Genomic DNA, 19,559 nt, shown 5'->3' with positions numbered 1-19,559 from the left:
GGTTGACTTTTTCGTTAGGTTAAAACAAGTATTGGACAGTCGTCTACGAGATTCTACATACTTGGGCACACATTCACAAACTTGAGGGACCGTGCTTCAACCGATACATCTATCTCATTAACACATGTATGTATGCATACATACACACACATATATGTATGCATACACACATATATATATATTCATCTCCATTTTCTCACCCTTGTATTTCTTGTCCCTTCCATTCTCGCCGCAGCCAATTCACCGGCCTATTTTTCCGTCTAAACCTCGCCGCAGCCAATTCACCGGCCTATTTTTCCGTCTAAACCTCGCCGCCTGAGAATTTTCCGGCTCTTTGAAGGGGAAAAAAATTCCTACGCTTACTAAGAAATCCGAAGAAGCTCTGAACCTGCAGTGGTTCACTGTTTTCTCTTCGATTTTCTTCTTCTTCTTCTTCAACATTTCACTCTCTGTTTCTACCTTGAATCTTACGAAAAAGGTCAGTTGTGTTCTTAATCTCAATCTATGTTTCAACTTTCGGTTTACAAATGATTATAATAAGTGACGACGGAAAAATATTTACAGCTCCCTTCGCCATCCACAGTTTCTTGTTTCTAATTGCAACAAAAACCAGTGGACTAATCCACTGGATTGTGAAAGCAATCGATTCTCCGAAGCACGATTTTGTATATTTTAGTATTTTCTCTTCCATATCTTGTGCGCGTTTTCAGTTTGAGGTCGTTTTCGTATTGAAATTTTCAATTATATAGGGATAAGGAAAATTGTCCACGGTTCTTAGATTTGATTTGAACTCCATTGCATAAATTTCTTGCTCATCTCTGCAGTTTTAGGGTCGATTTTGAAAGAGAAAGTTATTGAGAGAAATGTCTTGCACCACTCTTAGCCTTGGAGGAGGATCATTCAAGTTTTGTAGCATTGATAGGGGCAGCCAGATAAAGAATCATCTCCGATTCTCTAATGGGTTTGTGCGCAATGGACGATGCAATTTAGTCTGTAACTCTGCAATTTCTTTCTCCCCCCTTAGCTTCAATTCTCTTCCACCTCAGGATTTTCAATTCCACCATCGTTCACGTTTCTCCTCCCATGTCATTAACTGCTCTACTTTTAACTCAGAGGCGTCAATCTCTTCTAATAAGGCAAATGGTAATTTGGGGTCCTTGGAAAATTGGTCTTGTTTGGATGATTTTAGAGTTTTTTATGGAAATTGTTGTTTGAAACTTACTTGCAGATGAACGAGTTATTGTATTGGTGATTGGTGGAGGAGGGAGAGAACATGCGCTTTGCTATGCATTGAAGCGCTCTCCTTCCTGTGATGCTGTGTTCTGTGCACCAGGCAATGCCGGGATTTCGAGCTCGGGCGATGCCACTTGTATTCCTGACCTCCATATCGACGACAGTGCTGCTGTCATTTTCTTCTGTCGAAAATGGAATGTAGGATTGGTTGTTGTAGGCCCTGAGGCCCCTCTTGTTGCAGGGCTTGCCAATGATTTAGTGAAGGCTGGGATTCCTACTTTTGGCCCCTCATCTGAGGCTGCTGCTTTGGAAGGCTCCAAAAATTTCATGAAGCGTTTGTGTGATAAATATGGAATCCCCACTGCAAAGGTTTGTTTTTGTTGTTCTTGGCGCTGTACCTTAAACTTGTATGCTTAGTTCCTAGCCAAACTTTGGTATTCAATAACTTTCTATTTGAGTTTTCGTCATGTAAAACTGAAAATTCTTTCATGTCTCCTTGGATCGAATTGGGGTGTGGATAATCACAGGGATTGATTGATCAATGGATGAGTTCGATACTCTTCCGCCCGCTATGAAAAGAAATAGGCACATCAAGAAAACTTAGTATAATGTTTGATCTTGGCTTTGCAACATTAATGAGAATTGAAGAACATTAATGAGATTTGACTAACCTTTGTCACATGGATTACTTGGTACAGTATCAATCCTTTACAGACCCTTCTGCTGCAAAGCAATATATTCAAGAACAAGGCGCCCCGATAGTCATCAAAGCAGATGGATTGGCTGCTGGAAAAGGAGTTATTGTCGCTACAACATTGGAGGAGGCGTATGAAGCTGTTGATGCAATGCTTGTGAAGGGTGCTTTTGGTTTGGCCGGTGGTTGTGTCGTTGTGGAAGAATACCTAGAAGGAGAAGAAGCTTCCTTTTTTGCTCTTGTAGATGGAGAGAATGCCATACCCCTAGAATCTGCCCAGGATCATAAAAGAGTAGGGGACGGTGACACGGGACCTAATACAGGTGGTATGGGCGCTTACTCCCCAGCTCCTATCATAACAAGGGAGCTTCAAAGGATAGTCATGGAGTCTATAATTCTACCTACGGTAAAAGGAATGGCAGAAGAGGGTTGCAGGTTTGTTGGGGTTTTGTTTGCTGGCCTTATGATTGAGAAGAAGTCTGGCTTGCCAAAGTTGATTGAATACAACGTACGCTTTGGGGATCCGGAGTGTCAGGTTAGTCGATTCGCATTGAACTTGTTTGCTTGCAATTTGACCATGTGTGCTTGCAGATACATTCCAATGTAGAATGAGTTAGATATTCTTTACTCCATGGAGCATTGGAGTTCATGAAATGACTAACTTGTGGCTAGTGAGTTTTGTTAGATTCTTGACTAGAGCCCTTTCTTGTAGTTCGATTTGTTTTTGTGAGCTTTTCGTTTTTGTATGCTGGCGTATTCTTCCATTTCTTCTGAAGTCGGGTTTTTTAATGTAATGGCCCAAGTTCTTTCGGGCTTCCCCTAAAAAAACGCGTCTGCTAAAGAGAAGTTTCCATACCCTTATAACGAATGCTTCGTTCCCCTCTCCGACCGATATAGGATCTCATATTTCATGACAAAAGACACTAACTTGTAGATAGTCGAGGGAAAAGTACAAAAGAAACTGTCGGGGAATAGCGATTATAGTCCATGTAACAACCCAAGCCCACCGCTAGCAGATATTGTCCTCTTTGGGCTTTCCCTTTCGGGCTTCCCCTCAAGGTTTTTAAAACGCGTTTGCTAGGGGGAGGTTTCCACACCCTTATGAAGAATATTTCGTTCTCCTCCCCAACCCGTGGGATCTCACAATCCACCCCCCTTTGGGGCCCAGCATCCTCGCTGGTGCTCGTTTTCCTCTCTAATCGATGTGAGACCCCCCAATCCACCCTCCTTCGGGGCTAGCGTCCTTGTTGGCACACCGCCTGGTGTCCACCCCTCTTCGGGATTTAGTCTCTTTGCTGGCACATCGCTCGGTGTCCAGCTCTAATACCATTTGTAACAGCTCAAGCCCACCACTAAGAGATATTGTCTTCTTTGGGTTTTCCATTTCGAGTTTGTCTTCTAGGTTTTTAAAATGCATCTGCTAGAGAGAGATTTTCACACCCTTATAAAGAATGTTTCGTTCTCTTCTCCAACTAACGTGGGATCTAGGTCACAAAAGATACACAAAGAAGAATGGAGAGATGATGATGATATAAGAACTGAAATGGGACATAGCAAGAGGTCTAAGAGTAGTACAGGTTTCTTGTGAGAACTATCACCTTTTGTGTAGCCTTGTTCTTGACATGTTTCTGATCATAAACCTCTGGCCTTGATGTAAAACAGGTGCTGATGGTTAGGTTGGAATCAGACCTTGCAAAAGTTCTTCTTGCAACATGTAGAGGAGAGCTAACTGGGGTTTCACTGGATTGGTCCCCGGGGTCTTCGATGGTGGTCGTGATGGCGAGCAAGGGCTATCCTGGGGCGTACGAGAAGGGAACTATGATTCAAAACGTCGAAGAAGCAGAGGTCGTTGCTCCATCTGTTAAGATATTTCATGCTGGCACTTCCTCCGACTCCGAAGGCAACTTCATTGCTGTTGGCGGGCGTGTTCTTGGGGTCGCTGCAAAAGGCAAAAACATCGAAGAGGCACGGGACAGAGCATACCAAGCAGTCGAGGAAATCCGTTGGTCGGGTGGGTTCTACAGGAAGGATATAGGGTGGAGAGCTCTAGAAAAGCAATTTTCTTTGCAGGAATAATGCACAAGTTTGAGAATTAATAGGAACATGTATGAGTTCACGTCTTCATGAATAAGTTCTCACTTATTTCTTCAGCTGTTGTTGGGGGAAACTGTCTGTTGTATAAAAACTAATGATGAATGTTCTTGAGCTTCAGCCATTGCTTTCCCTTCAATCCATTCATGTAATCTCGGATCGATGCCATCGATGAAATTAACCAAATAGTTTAATCCCGTTCATACTATTTTGATAATTATGCTTTTCAAAATATTTATTGTTAGAAAACCCGACTCTCTACTGCTTTGACTGTGATCATTCCCTAAATTAGCCGATGTGGGACTTTCATCCAACACATTCCTTCAAATAGTACCGGACTTTCATCCAACACCTCCCCTTAGTCGAGGCTGGACTCCTTTCTCTTTTGGAGTCTGTCATTTTTTACTATGCCTTCTAGGAGCCGACTCCTTTTTGGAGTGTTTAGGGCATGACTCTGATACCATGTTAGATGAACACGACTCTCCACAATGGTATGATATTGTCCCCTTTGAGTATAAGCTCTCGTGGGTTTGCTTTGGGTTTCCCCGAAAGGCCTCGTACCAATGAAGATAGTATTCCTCGATTATAAACTCATGATTTTACCCATGATCATTCCCTAAATTAAACCGGTGAGACGTTGAACTTTGGAATTTTTTTCTGGTTAAAAGAATTCAATTTTCATAAATAAATTGGTAAATATATTCACATTGGGTCTATTTTTTAATAAAATTTGTTGCATTTAACTCCGTTGATCTATGATTTATTGAGATTTAAACATCTAAAATAAAATAATTTATGGTTTATTAAGAATTAAAAATTTAAATAATATTTTATGTTTATTTTTAGAAATTCATTTTTAATTTTATAATACTTATGTGCCAAAAAAAAAAAAAAAAAAAAAAAAAAAACCAATATAAAACGCCAGGTATCTTCTTCACTATGCACTGAAATGTTCCAAATCCTTCTCTTTTCTAGGGTTTAACCAGTTCTTCACCTTTTCTCCTCCTTGTTCCGGCGGCTTCCGCTCTCTCTCCGCCGTTGAATCATGTCACTTTACCGCCTCCTCCTCCGCTCTTTTCGCCGCTCTTCAACCTCTCCGTCGCATTCCCAAGCTCTGAGTATTGGTCCTCTTAACCACCATTTGCTGTCCCCAATTCCACCGTCCTCTCAAAGTTCTTCTCCCATCTCGCTCCTCCCTGCCCGCTCATTTGCTTTTTCCTCTGCCGAAGAGGCTGCTGCCGAAAGACGCCGTAGAAAGCGCCGTCTTCGTATTGAACCTCCTCTCCATGCACTTCGTCGCGACAACTACTCGCCTCCACAGCGTGATCCCAATGCTCCTCGTCTTCCTGATTCCACATCCGCTCTTGTGGGGCCTCGTCTTAATCTTCACAATCGTGTTCAATCCCTGATTCGTGCTGGTGATCTTGATGCGGCTTCTGCGGTTGCCCGCCACTCCGTGTTCTCGAATACGCGGCCGACGGTTTTCACTTGTAACGCTATTATTGCTGCTATGTATCGGGCCAAGAGGTACAGTGATGCGATTGCACTGTTTCAATTCTTCTTTAATCAGTCGAATATAGTTCCCAATGTTGTGTCGTATAATAACTTGATTAATGCTCATTGCGATGAGGGCCGTGTTGATGTTGGTCTTGAGATTTATCGTCATATTATTGCAAACGCTCCATTTAGTCCCTCGGCAGTGACTTATCGGCATCTGACTAAGGGATTGATTGATTCTGGGAGAATTGGGGAGGCTGTGGATCTTCTGCGGGAAATGTTGAATAAAGGTCATGGGGCTGATTCGTTGGTCTATAATAATTTGATTTCTGGGTTTCTAAATTTGGAGAATTTGGAAAAGGCGAATGAACTGTTTGATGAGTTGAAGGAGAGGTGTTTGGTGTATGATGGAGTTGTGAATGCTACGTTCATGGATTGGTTTTTCAATACAGGGAAAGAGAAGGAGGCCATGGAATCGTACAAGTCATTGCTTGACAGGCAATTCAAGATGATTCCCGCGACTTGCAATGTGCTGTTGGAAGTTTTGCTTAAACATGGGAAGAAAACGGAGGCTTGGACCTTATTTGATCAGATGTTGGATAACCACACTCCGCCAAATTTTCAAGCAGTCAATTCAGATACGTTCAACATAATGGTTAATGAGTGTTTTAAGCTCGGCAAGTTCTCCGAAGCAGTAGAAACTTTCCGGAAGGTGGGAACTCAACCAAAGTCGAGGCCCTTTGCTATGGACGTTGCGGGGTATAATAATATTATCGGTAGGTTTTGTGAGCAGGGAATGATGGCAGATGCTGAGACTTTCTTTGCTGAACTTTGTTCGAAGTCTTTGTCCCCTGATGTCCCAACTCACCGAACTTTAATAGAGGCGTACTTAAAGATTGAGCAGATTGATGATGCATTGAGAGTTTTTAACAGAATGGTCGATGTTGGTTTGCGAGTTGTTGCTAGCTTTGGAAATAGGGTATTTGGAGAATTGATCAAGAACGGCAAGGTAGTTGACTGTGCTCAGATTTTAACAAAAATGGGAGAGAGGGATCCTAAACCAGATCCCACATGCTACGACGTGGTGATCCGAGGGCTATGCAACGAAGGGGCACTGGATGCTAGTAGGGAGTTGCTCGACCAAATAATGAGGTACGGTATTGGTCTCACTCCTGCACTTCAGGAATTCGTTAAAGAGGCATTTGTAAAGGCTGGCCGGAGTGAAGAGATTGAAAGACTGCTAAATATGAATAGATGGGGACATGCTCCATATCGCCCCCCCTCTGGACCCCCACGGATATCACAATCGCAGGTACCACCTCAAATGGGACCTCCTCGTCCGCCACCTCAAGGACACCCGCCAATGGCCGAACCACATTGGCGACCTTCCATAAACCCTCAAGCGGGAGGAAGTTATGGCCCTTCATCACCTCAAATGACAGGTCCTCAAGGACACCCGCCAATGGCAGAACCACATTGGCGGCCTTCCATAAACCCTCAAGCAGGAGGAAGTTATGCCCCTTCATCACCTCAAATGACAGGTCCTCAAGGACACACGCCAATGGCAGAACCACATTGGCGGCCTTCCATAAACCCTCAAGCGGGAGGAAGTTATGGTCCTTCATCACCTCAAATGACAGGTCCTAACTATTTTCAATCAGGATCAGCTCAAATGACAAGACCACAACAGCCATCGTTCGATCCATCGCCAATGGAGGAACAACATCACTCACAACAACCCCCTCAAATAGCTGGCCAGGCGGCAGCTTGATTCTTAGCTTCCTAAGTTATTGGAGGATGCTACTGTCAAATTTTGACTTTGAGCTGACAGGGCAATATGTGATCAATTACAATACCACCACCACCTCCTTGTGCTGCATGTTCCTTCTGTCAGTTCACCTCAAGTGTCTTCCATTCAAGGTATTTTGGTTAGTACAAGGATCTGGTTATACCCATGGTGTCTGTCATAGATATTATGTAGTTACCTGAGATATTAGGGTAGTTTACCTTGTTACTCTATTTAAACTCACAAATTTATTAATACTATTTTGATGCACAATAATTTGAAATATCATTACACATTTGTAAGAACGGAATCTGATCTGAATGCAGGGGCATAGTGTCTGCCTACATCCTAATTATATTGGGAGACTCCAAGAACACAATTTAGTCGGTTTCTATGTATTTTATGGAGAGAATTGGGATGTAGTGTTGATCTGGTTAGCAAGCAGGCTTACAAAACTTATTTAATAGTGTAGTACTTGGTGTCTACGGTAATATAAACAGCCAGAGCACGGCTGAGTTCGAGCCACCGTGACCCTATCCGCCAATGCTGGAGCTTAATATCTGGAAGCATTTTGCGACTGTAGCGACGACGCCCATATCGGGTCGTCATATGATATTACAAAACTGTGGACAGAATTTGTCAAATACTTGTAGACAGTTTGAAAGTTGTACACTGGGATACAGCTCTCAGTAAACAACTTTTTTGCATTTGAGGTTTAGAGCTAGCATTAAAGAAATATAGGAACTCCGGTTTAGGTTAACCAAGTAGTGTTACTATTGGTTTTGTTGGATAAATAGTATGAAGTATGAGCGGCACATTCTCTATGACCCCTACTCGTGTCATGTTTTATGGCTATTTGACGTGTATTATGTTATGTTATGAATTATACCATGAGATGACTATTCTCTGTTATGAATCTTGTTGTGAATTTAATGATGTATTTGGCATGAAACCTTGGCATGTTATGTCATACATACTATGTCACTATGAAATATTGTTAAGCCAGGTATGTTATTTATTAAAGTTACCTTTATGAAAGAACGGAGGTATGGCCCGTATCTTACGTATACGCTATGATCTAAAGATGTAGGGAGCTCATGCATTTTGTGTGTCACGTGCATTAGGATACTTCTCCCTTACGATGAGTATGCGTATGCGTACGCTACGATATTGTGTATGCCATGATATTATGCATGCTCTTTTTCATCCAAGACTTATTAGGATACTTCTCCCTTCCGATGAGTATAGGTGCATACGCTACGATATTGTGTATATCATAATGTTATGCATGCTCTTTTTCATCCAAGACTTTTCCAACAGTGTGAGTGTACGCTAGTTGAAGGCCAGGTCCAAAGATACGTATACATGTCCATGTGCGCATGCGTGGGTCGTGTGTAGAAAAGTAATGCACATACAAGTCTCGACTGAAAAGTGAGACCAAACCCATGAATGATAATGAAAGGATAGGTTTGAACATGATTGCATTTATTTGTATTTTACGATCCCAAAATTGAGGTTACTTGCTCAGTCTTTTTAAATATGCAAGTCACGTCCTATGTTTTTTTAGGTAAAGGCAAGACAAAGACACTTTTGTACGGATGATCGACTTCGTCCTGGGGACCATGGAAACGAAGCTGAGGTATTTGCTTTGATGTTTAATTTATTAGTTCTCACGTTATTAGTTTAGTGGTAGGTGTCAAAATTATATATATAAGTAATTTGATATGATCAAAATTACGTATTTAAAAATCAAATCTTCATACCCGAACTTGCTACAAGTGGTAACATTTGTCGTTTATACCTATGATTAGCGAGATTATAAAAGTTATGAATAACATTACTTCGAAAATGAAGAAAACTCGTGGAAAGAAATTTTAAAATAAAATTAATATGCTAGATTAGTTTCTGATAGCACTATTTATTTCAAAGTTATCAGATAAGTCCCATAAATTTTATTTATTTCAAAAGAGTTCAAAATACTTTTCCCGACATTTAATTTAATATTATTGTTGAATTTATAGTTCATAAAATAGGTTTTTCTCCGACTCAATTCAACTTTCTATAATTATATAAAATAATAATAATTTAAATTAAATACATGTCACTTATTATTTAATTAATATTATCTACCACAAATTATTCTTTTTTTAAATTAAATTCATATTAATGACATTAAATATTAATTAGTTTTTATTTCTAATTATTTTATTTATAACCGTATATTAAAATTTAATTAGTTTTGACTATAATTATCATCAACGTAAATATAGTTCAATCGTTCAAAACAATATTATTTTTTGAATGGAGGTTGAAATTTCAAATTTGTATTTCATTAAAAAAAAAAAAAAAATTAAATTGTGGAAATTTTAGCTGGCTCACGTGCGAAACATGTGGATAAAGCGTGGGTCCCACTAAATAGTCCACGACATTAAAGACGAGGTTGTTTTTGCTTTTAATTAATGAATTTGTTCCAAATTCAATGGCTTTGGTTAATACAATTCAATGTCTAATTAATGGGTGGGGGAAATTTCAAAAATTACTCGTGAATTATTGATGTTGAAATTGTTGACGTTAACTTGTTAATTATTGAAAGTTCGTGGATTAGGTGAGAAAAGGACCGACCTTTTGTATCTAACCTTTCGTGGCTTTAATACATCAAAGTTCGGATCAAATGGTCAAGACCGAAAATGACAAACTTTCAGTTCTCAATACGATAGAGTTTGGTCGGGTTGAGACAATTTTTAGACTGAATCTAACTGTTCGAGTTATAAAATTTTCAACAAAAATAATATTTATTAAATAATAAGCCCAACTGATTTGGATTACTCCGATCATTTATTCAAATTATTCAAATTATTGTTTATAGTTATTTTAAAAAAAAATTACTTTCTAAATAATTAAAAAATATTTTTAAGATTGGTTGAAGAATAAATTATATATTTTTTATTTTATATATATATATATATATATATATATATATATATATATATATATATATATATATAAATAATTAATGGTGGGTATGTAAAAATATATATTTTAAAATTAATAATAAATTTGAGTGAGTTCGATTCAACCCACCTAAACCACACGGGTTGCTTAAATTTTCAAAACTAAAAAAAAAAAAAAATGGTCACCAAACAATACGTAATCTTTTGTGTTCTTAAATCAAGATGGTAACTGTAACAACCTAAGCTCACTGCTAGTAGATATTGTCCGTTTTAGTCTGTTACGTATCGTAACCAGCCTCATGATTTTAAAATATGTCTATTAGAGAGAGGTTTTCACACCCTTCTAAAGAATGTTTCGTTCTTCTGTCCAAACAAGGTAAGATCTTGCAATATAAAATGGTAAACGTGTTTGGAAACCTCTAAATAGTAGACGCGTTTTAAGATCGTGAGACTGACGACGGTATGTAACAGTAAAAAACATACAATATTTACTAGCTCTATGTTAAAATGACTTTTTTTTTTCTCTCTAATAATTTAGCGGTAAACTTTTAAATTTTTATAAAATTTTTATAAAATTTTAAAAAATTCAGGATAATATCAACAGTTTTCTAATTAGTAATTTTAAAAATTGGGTATATTTGGATATATATTAAAGGACTTAATTGTAAAATTAAAATAATTCTAATTGAATTAACCAAAAAGATAATTTGGCGGTTAATTTAGTGGCTTGATTTGCTTGTATGCTTTTTTAATGACTTGAATGACTTATTTGGCATTTCTTCTCCAATCTTTCATGTTCCTCATCGTTTTCCCTTCATTGATCTTCGCCATTGTAGCTCCTCTTCCAGAACTGGACCTGTTTTTCCTCCATTTTGAAAGAAATTGCATGATTTTGGACTTCGAAGTTCAAGCTGTGAAGGAGAAATCATCCATAGATTTAACCACCAAGAAAAAGAGAAGAGTGTCGTTTAGCTGTAGAGATTTCATTGATTGATGATTTGAACCGACTTTTGAAGACATCGGGGGGATCATGCGCGTCAAACTTTATGTGCACTAATCCTCACGCCACAAACTTCTTCTTCTTTCTCTCTCTCATCATGGATCACTGATTCTGCAAATCCTTCTTCTCTCCAGGCCACCTTCTTCCATTTTTAGGTTCATCCATTGGACCTAATCCGGTTCCATTGCTTGTTTGAACTTATTTTTCAGTGTTTATAAAGCTTCTTGGACAGAGCTCAGAGCGGATGGATGAGAGATGCGAAAACGGCCGCGAAAGTGAGGGGTCTGAGAGCTTGGCGGAATCGCCGTTTACAGAGGATAGAGATTCTGTATCGCTCACGCTAGGGGAGCCGCTCTTGCGTGCCAGTACTGCGAGGATCAGTACTACCTCGCAACTCGCCATTGTTGGTTCTAATGTCTGTCCTATTGAGAGCTTGGACTACGAGTATGTGGTTTTTGTTGTTTTTTTTTTTGTTTTTCGGTTACTTGCATTGGTTCCGTGATGTTTGTGTTTTCTACTGTTCTTATAAGATTGAAAATATGCATTTAAACAGGGCGCTTGATTGATTCTGCATTTAATCTCACGTTCTTTTAAATTGTAACAGGATTATTGAGAATGATCTTTTCAAGCAGGACTGGAGGTCAAGAAAAAAGGTCGAGATATTTCAGTATGTCATCCTCAAATGGACGCTGTGCCTTTTCATTGGTCTAATTACCGGGGTCGTTGGCTTCTTCAACAACATAGCTGTTGAGAATATTGCTGGTCACAAACTTCTGCTGACGAATAATCTGATGCTTAAGGAAAAGTAAGCTTTGAGTGATAGGAAGTTTAAGAAGTATTCAATTCACATAGCATTATGAACTTTACTAGGCTTTGTTCAAGTCTATTCATGATAATGGATACTCGGTATGATTCTTTTATATTGCAATTGTTCTGAATGATCTCGAAATCTTACCAACTGCAAAATTGTTCATATGGGTTCTATGATTTTTCTTGCTGCATCTCTTTTTCTGTGTACCCGTCGAAGTTTATGTTGAGAATTATTGAAAGGAGTAGTCGTACATTGTCTAATTAAGAGGAAAATCATGGGTTTATAAGGAAGGAATACTATCTCCATTTGTACGAGGCCTTTTGGGAAAACCAAAATCGAAGTCGTGAGAGCTTATGCTCAAAGTGGACAATATCATACGATTGTGCAGAGTTGTGGTTTCTAACAGTTTATGTGTCATTCATATGCATCTTGTATATTAAACCAACTATGAGATGATCATTAGCTTCTTTACAGGTACTATCAGGCCTTCGCAGTATATGTTGGTTCCAATATTGTCTTAGCTGTTGCTGCTGCAACCCTCTGTGCCTATATTGCTCCTGCTGCTGCAGGTTCTGGTATTCCTGAGGTGAAAGCATACCTTAACGGTATCGATGCTTATTCTATATTGGCTCCAAGTACCTTATTTGTGAAGGTATGCCTCATTGTAGCATCAATTCGCTTTCTCTTTCTTTAACCATTTACACATAAGTAGTTACTTATAGTCTTGACCATCGTAGTAAAAGTCACCATCATTTTGAATCTTTTTTTTTTTTGAGCCAATGCAAATGAAAAATAGGTCATTTAATTGTGAGTTGAAATGTGCATTGTTTTCTTAAGGAAATCGTGTACATCAATAATGCACACATGTACTAAGCGGGTGAACAGTTATCCTTTAGTATCTACTTTTTCTTTAACAAGAGACAATCATTTCATTGAAATGTAGTGTATGAAGGGTACACTAAAAAGGGTAAAAAAATTACTCTATCCTAGAAAGATGTGCTAGCACAATTGCACCTCAAAGCTTCTTAAAGTCCCAGTGAACATTCTGAGTGGTTCTTATTTCATTCTAACAACCAAATGATTCAAAAAGGTTTTGGTCCATTCGATTATGGGTCAAGTGAGCTTTTCACAGTTTGAGTCCTTATTTTGACAAGGGCTCATTTTCAGCAGCAACAGTTGAAGAAAATGAAGAATTTTGTCTGCATTTTAGATATTTGGGTACTAAAGCAGAACTGGTTCAAATATTAGAGCTTCCAAAAATAAGTTCTGCTTTCTAGAAGTTGTCTTATCTGATTCTCAAACGCTTCAGAAGGGAAGTTTGATGATTATTTTTATGAAGAGAGTTATATGAAAAAAACTTTAATACTGAGAGGTTTGTTAGGACAAAATATCAGTAGGTAGATAAATAAACATGATTTATAGGTAAGCAGTTCAAGACCTCTATTATGTTTATGGTCCATTGGAATGTGAGATCATCTTAAATCAGGAGCTGCTAACCATTATGATGCGGGTTAACTTGGCAGATTTTTGGTTCTATATTTGCTGTTGCCGGTGGATTTGTCGTGGGTAAGGAAGGACCCATGGTTCATACTGGTGCATGCATTGCCTCATTACTGGGACAGGGAGGCTCTCGCAAATACCGTTTGACTTGGAAGTGGCTCAGATACTTCAAAAATGATAGGGACAGGCGGGATTTGATCACTTGTGGTGCAGGAGCTGGTGTAGCAGCTGCCTTTCGGGCTCCAGTTGGTGGCGTTCTCTTTGCACTTGAAGAAGCAGCTTCATGGTCTCTCTCTCTTTCTCTCTCTCTCTCTCTCTACAGCACCAAAATATTCATTTTTGGCAGCTTAGTTTTTAGTCAACATCTGGGGGGCATGAACGAAAAACTTTTAGATGCTGTGGTTGTGGAAATGTTAAGCTGGGATTTGCCTTTATGGCTTCTGATATTTTAGTTTTATTGAATGTGTTGAATTTCTTTCGCATCCAAACGAATGCACTTACTTTTTTTCGTAAACAATGAGGTGCGTTTAAGACATTTAGAGGTTCAAATTTCACTCTGTATCATATCTACTAGGAACAGCTTTTGAGGTTTTCATTTCTCTCATGATTGTAAACAATCTATGTTGTCCAAATTATTAGGTGGAGGAGTGCTCTTCTCTGGAGGACCTTTTTCACTACTGCTGTAGTAGCTGTTGTCTTGAGGGGTTTCATGGAATTTTGTCGAGGGGGAAAATGTGGGTTATTTGGTGAAGGAGGTCTCATCATGTTCGAAATCCACACCGAAAACTCCGCTTATGGCACCCCAGATCTTATTGCAATTATTTTACTTGGAGTCATTGGAGGTGTGCTTGGAAGCCTTTACAACTACCTCGTTGATAAGGTTCTTCGCACCTACAGCATCATAAATGAGTATGCTCCAGAGATTCATCTTTTCTTTTACACCATATACAGTCCTGTTATTGTACAATTTTGCTATCACTGACAGTTGATATTAAATTACAGGAGAGGTCCCGGATCGAAGCTCATCCTTGTTGTTGGCGTTTCCATATTGACAACCTGTGTCTCCTTTGGTCTTCCTTGGTTCTCACAATGTTTACCTTGCCCATCTGACTTGGACGATCAATGCCCTACCGTTGGTCGCTCGGGAAACTACAAGAACTTCCAATGCCCACCTGGCCATTATAATGATCTTGCTTCTTTATTTTTCAATACCAATGATGATGCCATCCGGAGCCTGCTCACATCTGCTAGTGACAAGCATTTTCAGTTGTCCTCACTTTTTATATTCTTTGGTGCTATCTATTGTCTTGGCATTATTACTTATGGCATTGCCGTGCCTTCAGGGCTCTTTATTCCTGTGATTCTGGCAGGGGCCTCTTATGGTCGCATTATAGGGAGATTATTTGGTTCAGTTGCTACTCTTGATGTCAGCCTCTATGCCCTTCTCGGTGCTGCATCCTTCCTTGGTGGCACTATGAGAATGACTGTTTCTCTTTGTGTCATACTCCTGGAGCTTACCAATAACCTTTTGATGCTCCCATTACTAATGTTGGTTCTTCTGATTTCAAAGTCAGTGGCAGATATTTTTAATAAAGGTGTCTATGATCAGATTGTGAAGATGAAGGGACTACCTTTTATGGAAGCCCATGCAGAACCATTTATGAGGCAATTGGTCGCTGGTGGTGTGGCTTCTGGTCCTTTAATTACGTTTTCTGGGATCGAAAAGGTCGATAACATTATCCACGCTTTGAAAACGACGAACCACAATGGGTTTCCTGTAATTGATGAACTGCCTTCCTCAGATAGTTCAGAGCTTTGTGGGCTTGTTCTGAGGTCTCATTTGCTTGTTTTGCTTAAAGAAAAAAAGTTCACTAAGAAAAAGGTGTCGATTAGATCAGAAATTTTGAGGCACTTCAAAGCACATGATTTTGCAAAAGCAGGTTCTGGCAAAGGGGTGAAACTTGAAGATTTGAACTTTAATGAGGAGGAGATGGAAATGTTTGTTGATCTTCATCCCGTTACAAACACATCGCCCTACACAGTGGTTGAATCAATGTCCCTAGCTAAAGCAGCTATTCTCTTTCACGCACTCGGCTTGAGGCACTTATTGGTCGTTCCGAAGACACCTGGGGTAAGACACTTCCTTACATTCTTATCAATCTGCAACACTTTGCCTTATGTTTATTGTCTTGAATGTCCTAAGATGATCCTCACATGACTATTTAGAACGAATCAAATTGGATAGTTCTATTTCTCAATCTTTCTTACTTGTTCCTGCAGAACTAAAGTTTAAAAAGTTAAAAACTAGTAATCCTTAGAAATCGAGTGGACTCGGTCTTGTACATATGGTTCTTTTTTTTATCCCTTAGCTTAGGAGCCATGCGAATGAAATTCTTACGCACGATTTTGAATGAGGGAAAGAAGTGAGAAATCCTCTTTTCGACTCTGACTCTGCCACTCTAGTCGTTGCTTTTCTTTATGTTATTTCCAAAGTAGTTGCTTCAACTTCAGCCACTCAAATTTTCGGCATTCCTTTTTATTTCTCACCATCCAAATGATATCTTCTTCTGAAAAGTCCTAGTTATTCTTAGCATGATATCGGGGAATCTCATTGCTATTACTCAGACAATCATGAGACATATACTTGCTCCATAGTCTGTTTTAGGGATCGGCACTTACTCATACAGTGATTTTGACACGAGATTCCAAAAATAGGGTACAAGTTGGATGAATTCAATAATTGACATAACATTGATTATATTATTTTGCAGAGGCCTCCCATTGCTGGAATTCTTACACGGCACGACTTCATGCCGGAGCATATTTTGGGACTTTACCCACATCTCAACCCCCACAAGTAGAACGGCCAAGGTTCCTTCCTTATTTCTTTTCCTTCTGTTGAGTTCTTATTTTATGGGGATAAATTTGCTCTTTTTTTTCCAGTGTTCATACCATTCTGTTTGCATTTTTGATGCGTTATAGGATAAAAATCTATGATATGAGTTACACAAAACACACCTGCATAAACAGGAACTATTTACTGGGTTTCTTCCCCCACATTTATTTGTATCTTTACGTCTCAGTATCAGCTCATTCCATCATTATTTAATCTTCCCCTGTTTTGGTTGATGCTCTTGAGAATTAACTATGGGTAATATATCCTATTTCTCGTGAAAACTGTTAAATTTATCAACTTTTTTTTCTTTCTGCTATCTATATGTAATAGTCGGATAGTCCAAGTCCGTCCAGATATTGTCTTCTTGGTACTTTCCCTTTTGAGCTTTCCCTCAAAGTTTAAAAATGTGTCTACTAGGGAGAAGTTTCCACACCCATACAAGGAATGTTCCGTTCCCCTCTCCAACCAACGTGGGATCTCACAATTCACCCCCTTAGGGTCCAGCGTTTTTGTTGGCACACCACCCGGTGTCTGACTCTGGTACCATTTGTAGTAGCCTAAACTCATCACTAGCAAATATTGTACTCTTTTAGCTTCTTCTCCTCAAGGTTTTAAAACGTGTCTGCTAGGAAGATGTTTCCACACTCATCCATATAAGGAATGCTTTGTTCCCCTCTTCAACCGATGTGAGACCTCACACTATATGTTGCGTTGTGTCAAATCAACTAATGTTTGTCGAACAAGGGCATGTCAAGCCATTATTTTGTTAAACGATGTTCATGGAGGAGAATGGTTCATGGACATCATGACTAAATAAATTAAAGGCATCCAAGTTTATAAATTAAAATGGTACTTTAGCACAAATCTGAAGAACTGGGATAGATGACCAGGAAAGAAACTGGGGAGAGGTGATCTTGTACATGCTAGATAAAGAGTTTTCTTAACCAAGCTAGCAAAACAATTACTACTTAACAAATCTCCCTCAAACTCGGCACGGTGAACACGAGCCCGAGCTTTTTGTGAAGGAGATTATCTAGCTAGATTGAGGAAATGATACGGTGAATAAGTCGGTTAGCTAACTAGTCGTGTACGCATAGCATAAGGCTACGAGATTGTCTTTAAACAAGAAAATCGTTAAGTACGAGAAGGAAGATCTTTAAACATGATTCAAATCTTTAATCCAAGAGAGAGTGATATGGTAACCCCACGAGTTGAATTTAAGAACCTTCGCAAACGCTTTGGATATGCAAACTCCTAGTTTACCAATGCTAAAACTTCCAAATCCATTTGATTTCATTTCAAATGATTGCAACTCTCGAGAATTTGATCTAACAACTTTGGTGAAATATAAGATCTTTAAATCTAAATAAATCTAAGAACCTCAAAACAATAAGAAATCATCGTGAGGAAAAGTAAGATTCGAATTATCTTGTTAATCGAATATCTCAAGACAAGAACCCTCATTTGAGATTCGAATCACATCACAAACACGATCGGTCAAGTCAAGATTGAATGATTCTAAACACGCAACCTAAACTACATATATTTGTAAAGAAACGGCTAAAAGAAAGCACAACTTTTTTTTTTTTGACTACATTCTCAAGTTTACATTACATAGACAATACAACGTCAAAATGGAACTACTGACATTTTCAAGAGTTACAACATTTATACTTTATAACCATAATTAATGACTCTAGATTATCATCCGTCCAAATTTTGTAATCATCCAAAAATAAATTAAGCTCGTTTCTTCTCTAATATAGCATGAATTGCAACTTGAATTTATCTCGTGGTAATTTGAATAACATTTTTTTTCATATCTTTCTTGAAGTCCATATTACACGATGGAGATATCTTGGTTCATATCACTGAAAGAAACTTGGAAGATTGAAATCATCAAAAAAAAAAAAAAAAAAAAAAAAAAAAAAAAAAAAAAAAGAATAATCATCCAAAAAAAAAAAAAGAGAGAATTTTGGAGTTTTCACATTAGAAAGTTTAGAATGAGCTTTTTCAATATATGTTTTAAAATTTAATACTTTATTTAATTATCTTTCAATTTTAAATTTTTTTATTAATATCCCTTTTAAATTTATTGAAAAATTAAAAAATATGTTTATAGTTAGTAATAACCTTTGTAATACTAAAAGTAGAATTCACATTTTTAACCTTGGTAAAATTATTATGTCCAGTATATCGACAAAAAAAAAAAAAAAGTAAGGTTACATTTCTCTTTAATTTCAAGAAAACGAACTATAAAATTAAAAATTAAAAAATATTAATGTTACTTTTGAAAGTTCATAGGTATTTTTGAAATTAAGTTGATTTAATACATAGGGTATGAAATTTGAATAATTTTATGTATGGTCATTAATAGAGATTGAAATTAAGCTCATTAGATTCGTGGTGATGCAGGCCAAAATTTTGGAAAAGATCTAGAAAATCGGAGGAGAATGAGGTTGAAGACGATTTCAGGCACGTGTGAGACTACGGTTGGTCGAGAAAATTGTCGAGTGAGCGCGTGCTACCACGTGTCCACCTTTGGTTCTTCCCGTTCAACTCCTTTTAACTTTCTCGATAAAGAGATTAATATATATATATATATGTATATATATGTATTATTATGTGATGACACGATTTAATTTGTGAGTGTATGCATAAGTTGTGAACATGTTATGAATTTCCCGTCAAATATATATGTTATACAACCCTAGTTTATGCTTATGAGTTGTGTATGAGTAACATTAGTCTACTAATCCTTGCAGAACATTGACCGACGCGTTGTGCGCAAAGTTGTGAACAATGAGTATTCCAGACCATCGGGCTATGTGCTATGCCGAACTTTGATCGACGCATTGTATGCTAAGTTGTGGACAATGAGTATGCCTAACCATCAGGTTGTGTGCTATGCGAAACCTTGACCGATGCGTTACATACTAAGTTGTGAACAATGAGTATTCTTGATCATCGAGCTGTGTGCTATGCGGAACCTTGACCGATGCATTATGTGCTAAGTTGTGAACAACGAGTATTCCTGACCATCGAGCCGTGTGCTATTTCAAGCTGCTAGAGAGTTTAGTAGACGAGTCATATTTGGCTC

General features: G+C 38.3%; 3 protein-coding genes across 5 annotated transcripts; all 3 read left to right on the top strand.

The window, feature by feature from the left end:
- Nucleotides 1-336: 336 nt before the first annotated feature.
- LOC111809713 (phosphoribosylamine--glycine ligase) lies at nt 337-4,138 on the top strand. Of its 2 annotated transcripts, XM_087117186.1 has the most exons (6): nt 337-478; nt 565-665; nt 825-1,143; nt 1,229-1,602; nt 1,932-2,462; nt 3,590-4,138. In XM_087117186.1, exons 3-6 carry the CDS (start codon nt 864-866, stop codon nt 4,001-4,003), a joined length of 1,599 nt encoding a protein of 532 aa, XP_086973312.1. In that variant the 5' UTR covers nt 337-478; nt 565-665; nt 825-863; the 3' UTR covers nt 4,004-4,138. The 2 variants fall into 2 exon arrangements, with proteins under 2 accessions (XP_086973312.1, XP_023551873.2); XM_023696105.2 differs by lacking the exon at nt 565-665.
- An 813-nt stretch (nt 4,139-4,951) lies between these two features.
- Nucleotides 4,952-8,213, top strand: LOC111810243 (pentatricopeptide repeat-containing protein At1g10270). The gene is made up of 2 exons (XM_023696893.2): nt 4,952-7,435; nt 7,628-8,213. Exon 1 carries the CDS (start codon nt 5,064-5,066, stop codon nt 7,284-7,286), a length of 2,223 nt encoding a protein of 740 aa, XP_023552661.2. The 5' UTR covers nt 4,952-5,063; the 3' UTR covers nt 7,287-7,435; nt 7,628-8,213.
- Nucleotides 8,214-10,995: 2,782 nt separating this feature from the next.
- LOC111810319 (chloride channel protein CLC-c) lies at nt 10,996-16,672 on the top strand. 2 transcript variants are annotated; one of them, XM_023697017.2, is made up of 7 exons: nt 10,996-11,696; nt 11,857-12,057; nt 12,538-12,715; nt 13,587-13,849; nt 14,203-14,472; nt 14,566-15,694; nt 16,335-16,672. In XM_023697017.2, exons 1-7 carry the CDS (start codon nt 11,497-11,499, stop codon nt 16,422-16,424), a joined length of 2,331 nt encoding a protein of 776 aa, XP_023552785.2. In that variant the 5' UTR covers nt 10,996-11,496; the 3' UTR covers nt 16,425-16,672. The 2 variants fall into 2 exon arrangements, with proteins under 2 accessions (XP_023552785.2, XP_023552786.2); XM_023697018.2 differs by having other exon boundaries at nt 11,561-11,696; nt 11,885-12,057.
- Nucleotides 16,673-19,559: the final 2,887 nt, after the last annotated feature.

Source organism: Cucurbita pepo, chromosome 14 (assembly GCF_057944985.1).
Source record: "Cucurbita pepo subsp. pepo isolate OVF chromosome 14, ASM5794498v1, whole genome shotgun sequence".
NCBI lineage: Eukaryota > Viridiplantae > Streptophyta > Magnoliopsida > Cucurbitales > Cucurbitaceae > Cucurbita > Cucurbita pepo.
The sequence above is the reverse complement of the archived record's forward strand: the minus strand, read 5'-3'. Positions and strand labels throughout refer to the sequence as shown.